Source organism: Emys orbicularis, chromosome 11 (assembly GCF_028017835.1).
Source record: "Emys orbicularis isolate rEmyOrb1 chromosome 11, rEmyOrb1.hap1, whole genome shotgun sequence".
Lineage (NCBI taxonomy): Eukaryota > Metazoa > Chordata > Testudines > Emydidae > Emys > Emys orbicularis.
Window position 1 is genome coordinate 39,544,304 of NC_088693.1, and position 18,017 is coordinate 39,562,320.

General features: G+C 39.4%; 1 protein-coding gene across 3 annotated transcripts; it reads left to right on the forward strand.

Moving 5' to 3' along the window:
• The first annotated feature begins 916 nt into the window (after nt 1-916).
• LOC135885556 (plasma membrane ascorbate-dependent reductase CYBRD1) lies at nt 917-17,516 on the forward strand. 3 transcript variants are annotated; one of them, XM_065413355.1, is made up of 5 exons: nt 917-1,195; nt 9,358-9,566; nt 12,445-12,599; nt 12,810-13,089; nt 17,232-17,516. In XM_065413355.1, the coding sequence occupies exons 1-5, from the start codon at nt 1,009-1,011 to the stop codon at nt 17,259-17,261; spliced, it is 861 nt and encodes a 286-aa protein (XP_065269427.1). In that variant the 5' UTR covers nt 917-1,008; the 3' UTR covers nt 17,262-17,516. The 3 variants fall into 3 exon arrangements, with proteins under 3 accessions (XP_065269427.1, XP_065269426.1, XP_065269428.1); XM_065413354.1 differs by having other exon boundaries at nt 17,372-17,516; XM_065413356.1 differs by lacking the exon at nt 17,232-17,516 and having other exon boundaries at nt 12,810-14,336.
• The last annotated feature ends 501 nt before the right edge of the window (nt 17,517-18,017 follow it).

Here is an 18,017-nt window from a genome sequence, read left to right on the forward strand (position 1 = left end):
GGTCAGAGACCCAGTCATTTTGCAGTGTGGAGGCAGGTCAAGCCACAGACCCAAGTCAGAAGGTCTGCATAGTGCAGTAATGATACATTAACACAGCTGTGAGACCCGGGTCCAGCAACTGGGCTTGGAAACATCAAGTACACAAGCAAGGGTCCCACAGACCCTGGTTTAGAGTGCAGTGTAGACATACTCTAAGTCTCTGTCTCCAAGTATATTTCTGTACTTTGTATATGTCTGTCCGTTTTTCTCTGTAGTGTTCTGAGTCTATTTTGTGATTTTGGTTGCCTAAGTTTGTCTTTGTAGTCTGTCTCTGAATCCTTGTAGTCTGCCTCAGTATATGCATCTGCCACTCCAGCAGACTACCTCACTACAGCGAAACGTATAAAACTAAGGCTGATTGTTACCAAATATAAAATCAGTGGCTATGAACCAGAAGTGGAAACAGGGAGTGAGAAAGCACCAAAATCCAGAGGAGGACAGTGCAATCTATCTGAAAGAGGAGAGACAGAGACAGAAATGCACTTTGTTCGCCACTGTTCAAAATGTGAGGGATTGAGAGAAAAGTGTTTCCTCAAAATCTTAAACATGATGAGACTTTTCATCAAAAAGGAAGGCAGAAAAGCTGGGGGAAGGAGAGAGCCAGTGATGGCAACCTACCAGCCCAGACACGGACCCAAATGAAAGAGGGATAATAACCCATTCCCCAAACACAATGCTAAACCCCTAGGTGGGGCAAACGGTAACTAACTCTGTCAGTCACCAGAGGAGCACATCTTGGACAAGACATGTTTGCGTTGCCACGCTAATGACTTGCTGAACTGCTGAGAGCCACACATCCAGTAGGGGAGGGAAGGGGTGTGTGCCTCTCTCGGGGAGGGGACGCGTGGGTGCCTCCTTCGGCACTGGCAGCGACTCTGCCCCCTTCCCACTTCCTCTCCCCCTGGCGCTCCGGCCCGGCTGCGCGGCCCGACGGGGGATTAGCTGCGGAGTGCGTGCGGGGCTCGGAACATGGAGGGCTACTGGCTCTTTCTCGTGCTGCTGGTCTCGGCGCTGCTGCTCGGCTTCCTCTCCGTGCTCTTCGCCCTCGTCTGGGTCTTTCATTACCGGGAGGGGCTCAGCTGGGACGGGGGCTCGGCGGAGTTCAACTGGCACCCGGTCCTCATCATCACCGGCTTCATCTTCATCCAGGGGATTGGTGCGTGAGGGGCGCCTGCACAATAGGACGCGGGGAGCGCCGGGAGGGCTCGGAGGGACCCGGGAGAGGAAGCGTAGGGGGCTGGGAGGAGGAGGGACAGGGAGTGCCTGGGGCTGTGGGGAGAGGAGGGGAGCCTGGGGCTGGTGGGACTGTGCGGACCTGCTGGGACAGGCCAGCGAATAGACTCGTGTTGACATTGTTATTGTTGACAGTAGTAAACTAGAGAGTCGCGTTCTCTATAGTGAGCGCCCAGCCCCTCCAGAGAAGGGACAACGGGTCTTTCGTAATTCGCTCAAGTTGCTGGGTGTGTTTTGCTCTGGGGCCACTTATCTACCCTGGCCTGGCATTTCTTTGCGCTGTGCGTAACGTCGCGGGGTGTTTGCAGCAGGCAGGCATTGTGCAGCATTTATGCAAGTTGTGGAATTAAATGTCAGGGCTGACGCGTTACTCTGCTCCTCTTCCTCATGCTGTGTTTGGGTCTCTGAAGCCCCGTGAACAAGCAAATCAGAAAAGAGAAGGGAGGTTCTGCACCACTGAAACCATGCCCAGGGAACTGCTGCCTTAGCCAGAGCAAACTGCAGCATCATAAATGCCATTTAGAAAGCAATCAGTCAGCCTGGCTTTAGTGTAAATCGCCCCATCATGCTTCCACTTCTTGTTTTATTTAATTTTAACGCGGCAACCTAACTATTGTGAAATGGCCAGGACGGAGAGGGAGCTGTTTTCAATAACTCTATTTTTGGTTGCGTAGTCTTCAAACTTTCAAGCGCTTCCTGTTAAACATCTGTACCGAAATTAGTCCCTGGCATCTTTGTTCTAAATGCAAAGGTTGTTCAGAATGAGCTAATAGTTACTTTCCGTTTTGGACTGTGACTTAAATTTTATTACTTCGAATGTTTGCTAGCTCCCCAGAAACAACGAATGAAGACATAATATGGTGCACAATTCTATCTTTATGTAATATGGGGGAGAAGAGGAAAACTTTCAATTCTCTTATTAGGCTTTAAACAATAGAGAAAATGGTTGGAAAGCTCTGGATGAGTGGAATAACAGTGACATTACTCTATTATGTCTATGATATGGTCCAAATTGAGACTAAAAAGTGCAAAAATAAAGGTATTAAACTGCATCAGAAAATGTTAAGTGTTGGGTGGAAATAAAAGGGATAGAATGATAGAGGAAATGGACATAGAAGAATAATAGACAAGGTTCCAAGAATCTCCTCCCACTGCAATCTGGCAAAATTCTTGTTGGCTTCAATAGGAGCAGAATCAAGTCCTACATTAACAATGTCCAGGTGCAGTGCAGGGGAGGGGGGGGGAGTAAAATACCAGATTATTTTACTTTTTTCTTTTTGTTCAGCATTTAAACTTTTTTGGAGGCGGGCAGGGAATCATTTCTAGTCCTTTTGTTTGCAAAAAACTTCAGTATAAATGTAAATCAGGGTCTTTCCCCTCCCCCACTTTTTGCAGTAGTGGTTAATTTAGAAGGTTATTTTTGACCACTTTAAATACCAAAGTTTTTGTTTGGTTCACTGCTGAATGATGTTCCAGATTCATCCAGTAAGCTCACTAGTCCAAAACATCTCGATATTTCATAGGAAACAGCTGCAAGCACATTCCTGCAGCAGTAAAGTCAGGCTGCATCTACACTAGGGGGCTATCTATGTCAGCTATGCCACCTACTGTAGACACAACCTATGCAGATGGAAGAAGTTTTTCTTTCAGAGTGGCAACACCACCTACCCAAACCACTTTATCTACATTGATGGAAGCACTCTACAGTGGGGGTTGTTAGCCCTGACCAACACAGCTAGGCTGATGTAACTTTTCAATCTAGATAGAGCCTCAGATTTAAAATCAAAACATAAGGGTGTGGGTGGCCTTTTAGTTTTGGTTGGGACAGGGAGTTGTGATTTTAAAAATAAAATCTGAAACTCATTCCTTCAGTGGGGAAGTAGTCCCAGTTTGGTAGCTTAAAGTAAAAATATTTCTTTTTTGTCCATTTCTAATAGGTTCAGTAGATCACATGAAGTGCAATTTTCGGATCTGATTACACTTCTAATGGTAAAACTCCTATTGAATTCAGTAGGAGATGGATCAGACCTATGACAGGGTGAATAGGCCATCACGGGTGAGGAAGAGGCCAGAGAGGCCCTTGTGGTAGAACTAGCCCCACCCTTCTGGCCCTGTCAATCATACACATTATGGAGGAAGGCCAAAAGGGAGGAAACTGCAGTCAGCAGGGGGGAAAGAGCAGGATTTCCCTAGGCCAGTGGCTCTTAACTTTTCCAGACTACTGCACCCCTTTCAGGAGTCTGATTTGTCTGGGTACCCCCAGGTTTCACCTCACTTAAAAACTATTTGCTTACAAAATCAGACATAAAAATACAGAAGTGTCACAGCACACTATTGCCGAAAAATTGCTCTCTCATTTTACCATATAATTATAAAATAAGTCAATTGTAATATAAATATTGTACTTACATTTCAGTGTATAGTATTTAGAGCAGTATAAACAAGTCATTGCATGAAATTTTAGTTTGTACCGACTTCGCTAGTGCTTTTTCTGTAGCCTGTTGTAAAACTAGGCAAATAACTAGATGAGTTGATGTATCCCCTGGAAGACCTCTGGGTACCCCTGAGAGTACGTGTACCCATGGTTGAGAACCACTGCCCTAGGCACCAGGCTGTAGGAGTGACTCCTGATACTGCAGAGTGAACTCCTAGGTAGGAGACCTCAACCACTGAAGAGCATATAGCAGACTCCGAGGGCAAGACAGACAGGTCGAGTCTGCCATGGAGACCTAGCTAGAGCTATTTCTCCAAACCCATTACCTTGGGACTGGATTGTTGACAGCACTGTAGATTCACTAGCGCCCCCCCCCCCCAATCTCTTTTTCTGGGACCTCACGGGGAAAGTATCCCAGAAGGCATGGGGGTTTGTGACTTCCATTTTGATCTCCCAACCAGAGAGACTTAAAGAGGCCCACAAAGGGCAGACCACCACCTGCAAATAGTATGGAAGTGGGTCTGGTGTTGTGACCACCCGGTGTAGATAACTGGGCTTGGTCAGGTTCCCCCACCCCCTGAGGGAGGAACCACCAAGGACTCTGTTACAAGGCCCTTAATCAGTCTGCATCAAACTAACAACTTTTATTTACAAGCAGGGGAATTTATTTTTGCAGAAAGTAGACAAGTCTCTCTCTACAGACCTTTCCCCCCACCACCCAGAGATTTGGTATGCCCTTCTGCTGTGACCAAAGGTTTTATTTAAAGAAATATTTGCACAGGGGATTTTTTAAAAAGTAAATAAAAGGTCATCATAGCTCAAAAGAAATAAGTGTAAAAAGAAGTCATTGGTAAAAGAATTATCTGTAATATTAAACTCTGAGTACAGTTATATTGTCAAATAACAGGAAAAGCAAATGTGGAGAATGAAAAGAAGATTGTGCAAGAAGTTGGGATTAATACAAGATTAAGAACATAAACAACAAGATTATGGACCTGATCTAAAATTCACTGAAGTCAATTGAAAGACTGTCATTGACTTCAAAGGGATTTGGAATTGGATCAGGCCTTAAAATAGGGCACCCTTTTGTTCACATACTGTGAAAAGAAGTAAAATTTCAAAGTAATTAATATTGTATTAGAATGGAATCTCAAATTAAATTTAACTGTGGGATATGAATGGGTAACCAGATCATCACAAACTGAGAATAGAATGAGCACATGCGGTTATTTAAGGGTGAGAAGGAAACAGAGGGGGTGGAAAGTTATGGAAAAGCAAAAGTGTGAGGTATGAAAAAGAAGCATGGACAGTGGTTGAGAAGTAGACTTGTAAAATGACTGAGAAAATCTAAATTCAGTGCAGGAAAAAGGGAGAAAGCTGGTTGTTTTGCTGTTTTTGTAAGTGACGCAAGACTAAGCATAACTGGAGAACAGACATAGAAAATGAGCTGTGAAAGAAAAAGGTGCATGGGCCCTACACAGAGGTAAAAAATCTTTATTGCACGGCACAAGCTGTACCACCAAGATGAGTTTTGACACAACAACGTGTACGAGGATGAGCAGTTTCAGAAATTAGCACACATATTTAATGTAGCTAAATTAAATATTAATGAAATTATTAATTTTCTTAAGAATAAAATAAGTTCATAGCAGTTTTTAGAAATACTTGTCACTGTTTCAGTATCTTTTTGATGGAGGATTGTGCAGGATTGGAGAATGCCTCAAAGCGGTATTCCCCTCGCTTTTTCATGTCCACCTTGAACTGCCCCCTAGTTACTACAGTGATGGGCATGGTGCCAGTATATGAACCTAAACAGAAAATAATTTAGGTTCCTCCACTTCATGGGAGTGGAAGGGATGGTGAGCCCTTAATCATCTGAGTTTTAAGGGCAACATTTTCACTGGAATTCTTCAGTTTCACAAAACTTTGAATACATCTGTGTTGCACCTGCAAAATTCCCATTTGTCACTGTAAAATGGATAATGGAAGCAAATAATTACCAGTTCAAGTGCAGTTATGGAGGCCATAACAACTGGGCCTCAAACATAGTCTGAACAACTCCTATGGCACTCCCACGAAGAGACACAAATAAGCAACTATAGTGGAACCCAAACTTTTTCTCGAAGTTGCCTTTACAAGAAGAAATACTACAGTAAATTAGGATCATGCCAAAATGGGTGACCAAGGAACCTTAGCATGTCTGAATAGTTGCTAAACTCTTGGACACATAAATATCCATTCCCACAATTTATCCAAAACCCAGTGGAATTTTTGCCCTTATAATTCAATTCTGAAAGTTTCATAAAAAGATGATAGAAAATGCATTACATCTTCCTCAATCTATTTTTGCCAACCAAGTTTCTAACTTTCTTATTTATGAAGGAATCTCAGGAAGATCTAGAAAGGTATACAAGCCAGTGTTCATCAATGGGGACGATGGAATAAATCTTCCCAGTTTATTTAGAGTGTCAGCTCTGTGAAGTATTATAAGTCCTATCTTAAGTTGGGCCTCTATAAACTTTAAGAGTTTAATGGTAAATGAAATTATTTTTATTAATTGAAAAAGCATCTTATGCTTAGGTTAGCATTTAGTAGGAAAGTTATGAACTATTTTACCAACAGAGAATTGAGGAACTGAGGTGCATTCCAAAATATTTTAAGAAGGGCTGAAAATGAGGGGATGTGATGGATATGGGATTGTTGCTAAAGCTATTAGTTATTTTTATCAAGAGATAATTCTTGCTGAGTGTGTACCTCATGCTAGAACTCAAAGCAGAGGTTGCACCAGTCTGATCTTGTACAGCCAGGGACATTCAGATAGGATTTTCCATATGATGAAAATGGCTTAAAAAATGCCCACTAGAATTACGGTTACTTTATCCAGAATACCTGGATATACTTAATTAGCCCTGAAGCAACAAAGGTGGTCTTTGATACAGAATAAAGGGAAACCTACCCTATAAAATTTAAGACTATGTGGAAAGAAAGTGCTGTCTCTTGAGGCCAGAGCAACACCTGATGCCACACGCTCCTTGCTTCCCTTGAAATACCTGGGTCACAGGACCCTCTGTTGCTTTTTACAGATTCAGACTAACACGGCTACCCCTCTGATACATAAGAAATGTAAACTCTTTCAGCTGTTTATCATTTAGTTCATGGGGATGCCTCAAAGCTCCTGTCCTCTGAATGTGTGAATAAATATTGTGTTTATAGGTAACAACAACTTTAATAGTCTCCTACCCTAAATAAAATCCAACTATCCTTAAATTAGCCAATAACTCTCCAGAGTTAACGAGTAGTATTCTGGAACTGGCTTAAAACGTTGTAACTCTTAGTCATTTTTAATTTGAAATAAAAATTTTTCAAATGTAATGGAAAATGTATATTTCTCAACTTTTTAAATATTATTTATTAGTTTGTAAAATATAAAGTTCCAAATTCTGCCCTCAGATACTCATTAATAATAGAAGTTCCATTTGTGTATCAGAGGGCAAAATTATGCCCACATTATTTTCAGAAAACTTTGGGAATAATTACATGAAAATCTTCAAGAAGTTGTTTACGATTATGCTACTTAGCTTCAGGGCCGCCCAGAGGGGGGGGGGGGGTGCGCAAATGGGGCAATTTGCCCCAGGCCCTGGGCCCTGCAGGGGCCCCCACGAGAATGTAGTATTCTATAATATTGCAACTTTTTTTTATGGAAGGGGCCCCCAAAATTGCTTTGCCCCAGGCCCCCTGAATCCTCTGGGTGGCCCTGCTTAGCTTCATTCATAGTAGAACAAGGCAAGGCATTTTCCTTCTTGTTAGACAGTAATCATGAGACTGACATGCTGAACTGTAGCAATCTTTGCTATGTCATGTGGTTTGACTCCTGCCAAGCTCTCTTGAAAATGAGGCTGCCATCATTTTTGAGTTTGAATATTGCATGCTTTTACTTGTATCCCATTCTTGAACAAAACCCCATAAAATATCTAAATGCTGTATGCACAGTTATATTAACAGGATTTTTTCATTCCTGTTATGTTTCCCATAGGATGTAGAAATTTACATTGATCTAAGACCTGCTCATATTCAAGGACATTCCATTTGTGAACAGAGTTCTCTTTGTGAATTGTGTAGGGAAATTCTGTAATTTCTGGCATGCATTGTACCCAAATAAAAATCCAAATGCATAAATAGGGCCTTAAAAGCAATTTGCCATTCATTATTATTCATCCAAACACACACAATATATATTTCCTTCCAGGATTCCTATCATATATAATTTAATTAATAATGCTAAGATTATCGCGCAGTAGTGAACTGAAAGCATGAGTGTTGTTTCTTTTGCTAAGTAGTGATTTTATCCTTATATTACTGGGGAAAAGTAAAGAAATACACTTCCCCTCCCCCCCCCCCCCCCCCCATGGTGTACATAATAATGCATTCATGCTTCCTCAGAGTTTCATTTCATATAGCTAGGAATACTCTCATTTCTTTTGTTTTCAGCATAGTTAACTGTATATTCTCAGCTTGATCCTAACACATCTGAATGCCAGTCTGCAGCCAGAAAAATTAAATGAGGATGTTATCAATTAGCTCATTGTTAAGAAACTGTTGCTTTGTTTATTGTGAAGGGACTGTCCCCTCCAACCATTAAATGATTTTTGGATTTTTTTACATTAAAGTGATAAATTTCTGCCTCTCTTCATTCAATTGCTTTTCTTCCCTTCATTGATATTTCCTTGGAAGGGAGGGACCCGTGTTTATAATCTGGCTTTTTCTTATTGGTGAGCAGTTAAGATAATGCTATTTCATCTGCAATCCAGAGTCAGATGCAGCCCTCCTTTCTGTAAATAATATAGTTTAAGGGCCGACAGCTGTGTAAAAGGGGTCAGTGCCAAAAAAGACATGACTTGTGTACCTATAGTGGATTCTGAATTAGTAATAAAAATTGCACAGCGATTCATTCCACAAATTTTCTCAGGAAGGGGCGTGTGGTAACTAAAAAATCAGTACCTGATAGGAAAGCAATACTTTCAGACTTAGACAAAATGTACAATTTGCTAGCATTCTTTTGCAATATGCATATACTAAAAACTATATTGATACAAGATTAAGTTTTGCTGAACCCCTTAGGTTTTAAGGGCCAGATTTTGATTCCCTCACTCTCACTGAGTAGCATCTTACTCCATACATAGTCTCATTGGGGCAACGGAGCTACTTGTGGAGTAAGGCGCTATTTAAAGTGAGTAAAAGCATCTGAATAAATTTTTCCAGTATATGATCCCATGAATAAATGAATTAGGCCTCAATCCTGCAATTTTATCGGCAAAAGAGGACCCATGTGCCCCATAGGATCCCACACAGATCAGGCTTCAGGAGTGGGGCCTAACATTTGTTTGCTGTTAGTTTTTAACCTGCTTAGTCAAAACTTCTACGAAAAAGTTAGAAGAAAGTTTCTCCCTAGAGGTTATACTTTGGCCTGAATTGCGTGTTGGGAACTAATGAGATTACATTTAACACTGTGAAGTGGGAGGAAAAAAATCTGACTCCTCTAAAGTTTTTCCTGTTCTGTAGTTTACATTGGAATGATTTGAATTATGCATGATTATCAAAATCCTTATAGAAAAGAGATTTACTATTAAATCTTGCTTTTATTCCCTCCTCAGCCATTATTGTGTACAGATTGCCCTGGACCTGGAAATGCAGCAAACTCCTGATTAAATTCATCCATGCTGGGTTAAATACCATAGCAATGATTCTTGCAATTGTTTCTCTGGTAGCTGTTTTTGATTTCCACAATGCCAAGAACATTCCCAACATGTACAGTCTGCACAGCTGGATTGGACTGACTGCTGTTATATTTTATACTCTGCAGGTCAGAATTTAACTACAGTGTTTATAAATAAGATATAAAACTGAAGAATGTGTTCTATAATTAATTAAAGTACAGTAGAACCTCACTAATTTACATTAACTACTGGGAGACCTATTTTGATTTACTGAATTTTGCAAATGTGCAAATAAACACACAAACAATTAAAAAATGTCAAGGATACTGTATCACAAAATGTAATTTGTTCATTTTACTTTGATGTAAAAATAGTAGTATCACCACGATAGCATGGGCAACGGCGGAAGTGGCGAGGGCTAGTCGTCCTAAGTATGTACTCAAGGGGTTCAAGTGGGTTTGTACGCAGGGAAGCTAGCCTGTGCTATCATGGCTGCACTACTATTTTTAGTGTATTAGCTCAGATAAGAGCTAGCACGAGTATGTGTACACGACCTGGGAATCACATCCCTTGCTTGTTGTGTAGACGTACCCTACAAGTTTAATATGAGTCATTTTCTCTACCTTCAGTTTAGTGATTCTGCATTTTGAGCTGAAGCCCGTACAATAAAAAGAGGCCTTGGTTACCTAGTGGTCAAAAGGAAACACAGAAAATGCCCACTCCTGAGCTTTGTCCCTCACTCCCCAGGCTGGCAAGAGCAGGGAATCCCGTGGAGTCAGTGTGTTGATACTGCAAAGAGGGAGCATTTTGCATCACTGTTCAGCATACTGTCTATTGCTGACTAAAGGAGCAACAATTACTGGCTTATGAGGGGCCTATTGAAATATTGAAATAAAAAGTATTACTCTCATTAATGGACATTCCACCATTGCCCGCCGTTCGACATTTCTGTAGCGAAGCAGTTGTGCCTAAAGAAAAAAGTTTTAATGTGATAAAATACATTTTTACAAATTAATAGTCTGAATAATTATATTTCAGTAGAATTCCTGAGACTATGCTCATATACAGTACTGTAGCTAGAAGATACTCTGTTCCTATGGATATGGTACTGTAACCTGCCTTATCTGGACAAAATGTATTTGAATACAGTGAAGTGAAAGGTAATCTATCTAGGAATAGCAAAGAATGCAGGCCATCCCTACAGAATGGGGGCTCTATCCTGGAAAACAGGGACTCTGAAAAGGACTTAGGGGTCTTAATGGATAAGTAACTCAACATGACCTCCCAATGCTGGCGCAAAAAAGGCTAATGCGATCCTTATATATAGAAACAGGGGAATAGTGAGTAGGGAGGTGATTTTACCTTTGTATACACGGTTGGTGAGACTGATACTGGAATACTGCATCCAATTCTGGTGACTGCATTTTAAAAAGGATGTTGAAAAACTGGAGAAGGTGCAGAGAAAAGCCATAAAAAATATTTGAGGGCTAGAAAAAATGCCTTAACATGAGAGATTAAAGAGCTCAGCGTGTTTAGTTTATCAGAAAGAAAACTGAGAGGTGACTTCTTCACAGGGAGAAAATAAGAGGGCTCTTTAATCTAGGGCAGTGGTTCCCCAACTTGTTCCGCCGCTTGTGTAGGGAAAGCCCCTGGCGGGCCGGGCCGGTTTGTTTACCTGCCACGTCCGCAGGTTCGGCCAATCACGGCTCCCAGTGGCCGCGGTTCGCTGCTCCAGGACAATGGGAGCTGCGGGAAGTGGCGCAGGCCGAGAGACGTACTGGCCGCCGCTTCCCGCAGCTCCCATTGGCCTGGAGCAGTGAACTGCGGCCACTGGGAGCCGCAATCGGCCGAACCTGCGGATGCCGCAGGTAAACAAACCGGCCTGACCCGCCAGGGGCTTTCCCTGCACAAGCGGTGGAACAAGTTGGGGAACCACTGATCTAGGGGTATGTCTATACTACCCGCCGGATCGGCGGGCAGTGATCGATCCAGCGGGGGTCGATTTATCGCGTCTAGTCTAGATGCGATAAATCAACCCCAGAGCGCTCTCCCGTCGACTCCTGTACTCCACTGCCGTGAGAGGCGAAGGCTGAGTCAACGGGGGAGCAGCAGCAGTCAACTCACCGCAGTGAGTAGATCTAAGTACATTGACTTCAGCTACGTTATTCACGTAGCTGAAGTTGCGTAACTTAAATCGATTCCTTCCCCTCCCCCCCAGTGTAGACCAGGGCTAGCAGAGAAAGGCATAACAAGAGCCAATGGCTGGAAGATAAAGCAGGACAAATTTAAATTAGAAATAAGATGCACATTTTTAAAAGTGAGTGGGATTAACCACTGAACAAACTACAGAGCGAAATGGTGGATTTGCCATCTCTTGATGTCTTCAAATCAAGACTTGATGCCTTTCTGGAAGATATGCTTTAGTCAAACTTAAGTTACTTGGCTCAATACAGGGGTATCCAGGTGAAATTCTATGGCCTGTCTTATACAGATCAGACTAGTTGATTAAGTGGTCGCTTCTGGCCTTAACTGATGAATGAATCTGTGAAGTTGTGGGAGGGGGGAGAAATCAAAATTAAAGAGGATACTGTTAAAATAAAAATAATTTTCACTCCATACAGTATTATTGCCATAGTTTATTGAAAATGAAAGCTTTACAGTCGGAAGACAGGATACTGGGCTAGATGGATCTTTGGTCTGACCCAGGATGGCCATTCTTATGTAATTTAAAATGGTGTGGTTCACTATGCAGTTTGGTTACTTTTTACCATTTCCACTTAGTTTGGACAGTGGTAAAAGACTGGTTTATTTATAATCCATTTCATGGACTGTTTCTTAGGTATAGCACAATATTGTCTTTGGGTTTAATACTATAGGGCAACATACTTAAAAATATATTCCTAGTCCAATTAGGTTCAGACCTTAGCCACTTTAAAAATGAACCTTTTATCGTGGTTTCAATTTTCATTTAAAAGTGCAGATTTCTTTCACAGTTTTAATGCTGAATCTGTATTCTGTGTTTAGCTTGTCTTAGGTTTTGCTGTCTTTCTGCTGCCCTTTGCTCCAGTTTCTCTTCGAGCATCTCTCATGCCAATACATATTTATTCTGGCCTCCTCATCTTTGCAACAGTGATTGCAACAGCTCTCATGGGAGTCACAGAGAAACTTATTTTTGCTCTGTAAGTACTATATTTCATAATTTTACTCTTCCACTTGTTTGCTCATTAAATTCAACCACTGAAAACTATCATCAAGTTTGCATACAACAATGTATTCTAGTATTGATCCATTGTTTATTTTTAACAACATGAATAGTAGTCTTTTTTTTTAGGCAACTTTAAGATGATTGTCCTTAAACCAGTTCTTTTTATTTATTTTTTCCCTCAAAGGAAAACTCCTGCATATAGCACATCTCCGCCAGAGGCGATTTTTGTCAACACTCTCGGTCTTTTGATTGTAATCTTTGGTGCTCTTATTTTGTGGATGGCAACAAGACCCCACTGGAAGCGCCCACCAGAACAGAATTCTAAAATTCAGCAACCAAATGGAGGGACACCTGAAGGTACAGAAGAGGAATCCACTATGACAGACTGCAGCAATACAGATAAATCTGATGTGGAGTTCAATAGTGAAGCAGCAGCCAGAAAACGAAACCTCAAACTTGATGAGGTAGGGCAACGGTCTACCATGTAAAGGGAGTACACAAAATTGATGTAGTCTTACATTATAAAAAAAGCTATTCCTATCCAGCTATTGATTACATTTGGTATTTAAACAGGGAATTTCTATCAGGCTTGCTTAATGCAGTTCAATTTTTCTGCACAACTAGTATGAGCTGAAAAGGTCTCTAAAATTCAGCAAGACCCACATTTGTCATGACATTCCTTATTGTACCTCTGTTTAAAAGAACTGAGGACTGGAATGAAAAAACATGTTGAGATTTGTGCCTTTTAAAAAAAATGTAGTATGTTTGGAATAAGGACGGAGTTTAAAAAAGCATCTAATGGGAAAATAATTTCTACATCACATCTTAATGTATCGGTTGTTTCTATGCAGTTTACTAGTTTCTTTAGCCAGTTATTATGACTGGGACGAAATGCTGCCCTGAGTTATGCTGTGAATGGGCACGAATGAGAGTTGTATATGCACAGCAGAGTGCAGAATTTATCCATTAGCACATGCCTATGCTGTTTTATAATATTGTTCCACTTTCTTAAGGGCCTGATTCTCAAGCTTATGAGCATTCTCAATTCCCACTGAAGTCCATAAGAATTGAGGTCACTCAGAATTTTCAGAATCACACTATAAACATTTTTGGCCAAAAATTTTGAAATTAGGAAAGAAATTAAACAGAATTTTTGTTGAAATTTTCACTAAAATGTCATGTTTTTGACCAGCTTTTTCCATTTATTTTTTTTAATGAGAATTCATCCACATTTTGAATTGGTTTTAAACCAGCTCTAGTACATGTATAGATTTATAGCCAGCATTCACCCTTGGATACACGTGATTGCTACTGAAATCCATGGGAGCTACAAGTAAACATCTAACAGCAGCATTTGACCTGTCTTGAAATGTATGCAGTTTTTGCATTCACGTCATTAATAGAATTACAAAAACTATGTATTGGGTCATCGAATCCTTTCCCTTGGCCTCTGGAACCAGTACAGTATTGTCCTTTATGGTTGTATCTTATAAGCTAATATTTTGAAGCCTTTTTTTTCCGTTTTAATCTTGAAGAGTAAGATGAGGAAAGCAGTGTCTAATGGTTTAAGCACGAGTAGAAATCAGGACATATGGTCTATGTCTACACTTCAGTTAGAAACCAGTGGTTAGTCTGTGCCAGCTGACTTGGGCTTATGGGGCTTGGGGTAAGGGGCTGTTTAATTGCGGTGTAGACAGCTGGCATGGGCTAGCGGCAGGTTTTTAATTACAGTGTAGACATACACATGGATTCTGTTCCCATCTCTGCCACTGGCTCACTCCAATCTTATAACCTCTGTCTTACTTTCTTCATTTGTAAATTGAAGATTTATGTAATGCTTAACTTAGGCAATTAATTTAACATTTGTAAAAGTGCTTTGCACTTCTATAGCTCCTTTTGACAATCAGTATTAATGCATTACTTTTATCTAAAATCTCTCTCAGATATAATAAATAGACATTGCTTTTACTTACTTACATAATTCTAGAAGAATGGAAAACTACTCTAATAGAAAAATAATTATAGTGGATGGCTTTATGTGATTTCAAGTGTCCAAAGTGATTAGCCTTTCTCTTGCAATCTGCTTGTATGGGTTGCCAAATTTACTTTTGTAATACTAGTGTCTAGACCTAAAATCATTTTGACAAGTGGCATAACTACTTCATGTTTACCACTATTCATGTTGCAAAGAGCTCTGGACTAGAGCTTTGGGCACTACACCACTTTCTATTTCTTCTGAAGACTATTTTCATTTTTATTTATTTATCAGCTTCTCACATATATTTAAACACATTAGGATCCCACAAATATTTTAATCTTTCTAGCTCAAAGTGATGCATTGACATACATAGTTTTGATTACTTATAGTTATTTTAGGTCTCCTTTGAGATAATAAAGTACCTTGGGTCACGAGCTTGGGTTTGTAATAACATTGAATCAGTTGAGTACAATACAAGAAAAGCTAGTATATTAATTCTTAGGAAAATTTCTCTACAGTTCTGTTTTGGTAAAAAAAAGGTTATATCCTAGGTTTCTGTATCACTTACATATATGTCTGACAGAGCTCTGTGCTTGATCTGAATATAATTGCTTAGAAAAAGATTTCTACACACATTGTTTAAAAAAAAAACATATTATTGACATCTGCCTTTAGGAGATCAAAAACTTCTACACATTTTAATGTAGAATTCAGATATGAGAATGGAAAATACTTTCTTCCCATTGCCTGATCAGACCTCCAGTCCCACTCTTTGTAAAAGAGAGGACTGCTGCTTCCGCTTTTTAAAGTGTACACTAGGTGTGTCTATATTTCCCAAGACAATCTGGATTCACTAAGAATCCCTCTGTAGTCTGAGTCTAAAATCAAGAAGGCACTCTGCATTTATGGTAATGTTTGTTAAGATGAGAGGAAAAGTGAGGAAAATTAGAGCACTTGTCAAAGTTCACTGTGACTAATTTATATGTCCTTGAAGTTACTGCATCCTAGTATGGCTGTACAAGTTACACATTAGAAAGGAAGGGTCACCGTAATTTATACAATGTGATAAATTGCACCGTGTTTTTTCCTGTGATTTTTTCATAATCTGATCAATCTACAGTGTTTTTTGAAAGATTGACTCAGTGAGCACCTGATACCTGAATAAGGCCCTTAACAAAACAAAACAACAAAGATGCTTTAGTGCTTATAAAAGGTGCCAACTTAACAACTCTGGAAACTGGATTCCTCTGTTTATCTATAGAACAGGTACAGCACAGGAAGCAGTAGTTTAAATGTCTACAAACTTGCCAACTATTGTGTCTCAACCACCTGTGGAGATATGAAATACATTTTTAATATCCATTTAATCCTTCATGCGCTGCTGAGACTGCTAATAAATGTGGGTGTTTTGTGTGCAATATGGACACCTGTCCAGGAATTGGCCTGGAATAGATTAATTTCACATGGGACATAGTACAGTAACTATTTAATCACTTAACTTGGGCTATGGTGGAACCAGAAACTTATAGGTGAAAAGTTCTGTATTTTGCTAACAGTATAACTTGATTTATTCTAATCACTATGCCTTTTATTTTCTATTTGCTACCTATACTAAGATTAACTTGAAATTAGTTGTAATGATACTGTTTAAAAGGGCAGTATCACTTTTTTCCCTTCCTATGAAATACATTATACAATCTTTCATTCTAAACTGATAATAAAATAACGTTTCTATCCCAATTCAAAAATGCTTCTTTTAGTTCCTTCCTGGAAAAATATCTTTAAAATAAAGCTGCTTTAAGGACTGAAGAAAAAATGTTCACCTTTTAAATTAATTAATTCCTAAAAGGCAATGGAAATTTCACATCCTAATTTAAATTATTACACTGTATGTGGAGCAGGTTACTTACCTGTCATCATAGGGTATAATAGGGTATTTCTCAGAGCAATTTGTCAAGAAATATGCATCACAGACATGTTAAATCTTACATCAGATAAATAAACTGCACATATTCTTGCTCTGTTTGAAATGTTGTAAATATGTAACTTGCATTACCTCTACTAAAATGTGATGTGCAAAAACAAGTTCAAGTCTTGTAGCAATCCGAGGGTCATTTTCAAAGGCACAAATGGGAGTTAAGACCACAGCTCCCACTAACTTTCAACTGAATGCCTAACTGTGCGTTTGAAAATGTCCCTCTAAACTATTAGGCTTTTAAAGGGAGACTGTCACAGAGCTTAGACACCAACTTCGGATTTGTGTAAAAAGATACATAAATAGGGAGTCGGGAAGGCTACAAAACCTAAAATAAACAAGTATTTTCTTTTAAATTGAATGAAAACAATAACTTTTAATGTATTTAAATGCTTTCCTACAGTACTGGGCATTGAGACATGACAGCATTTTGTTCCTCATGAATGCAACCGAACAAAAGGAAACTGAGAACTAAATTCACTCTCCTGAGTGAATGCCAGCAATAGACAGCATAAATTATTGAAAATTAGATTTAAAAATAATTTCTATTTTGAATATTTAAAGTGGTGGTAATGATTTTTAAGCTAAAATGGAGTTGAATAAAACCAAATAGCTGAATGTACAATAATTACATGTACATTTCTCTGCCACAGGTAATGAAGACGATTGCATATGATATGTAAATAAGGATTAACAATGTATATGAAAATTATAACCTGGGATTTTAGTGAGATGGTAAAAGAATATTACCAAAATATTTTCTATTTCATAAGATTTCTTTACTCTATTTCAGCCTATTTATAAGGAACTGAAGCAACTGAATGTTTTATCATTTGCAGTGCTTATTTGTAGAGAAAAAGAAAAATGTTTTATTACAATGTATATTTCCTTACTCTTTTTTGTATGTCAATAAAAAGTATTTTTGAAGCTTGCAATACTACTTGGTGTAGAGGTGTATTCTGATACTAAATCTCAAGCATCTGAATTTGGTACGAATTCAAATTTGGGTTTTAATTACAGTGTATAAAATATATTGTTATAGTGAAGAGTGCGAAGAAAATTCAGTAACTGAAGATGTAAATATTCTCTGTAAGTTTCATGCTGAATATTATGCATGGTACAACATTAAAAGATTTTATTATAATCACGGTATAATAAGCGAGAAATTTTGCATATTCACCACCTAATGATTTCAGTGGAAGTTGTACAGACATACTGGAGAAAAGAATATGGCCATAAAGCTGTTATATTCTATAAGACTATTCCCCCCCCCCCCCCCGAATAGTGATCTTTGCCAGCTGTTCTGTAGCACTGCCACCTTCTCACCTGGCATTTAGGCAAAGTTACCTTGCCCCCGAGAATAATGGCCACCAGATATCCTGTTCAGTTTGGCCTAAACTAAAGAAGTCTTTATTTGCAGTTTTACTGAGAGATTTTAG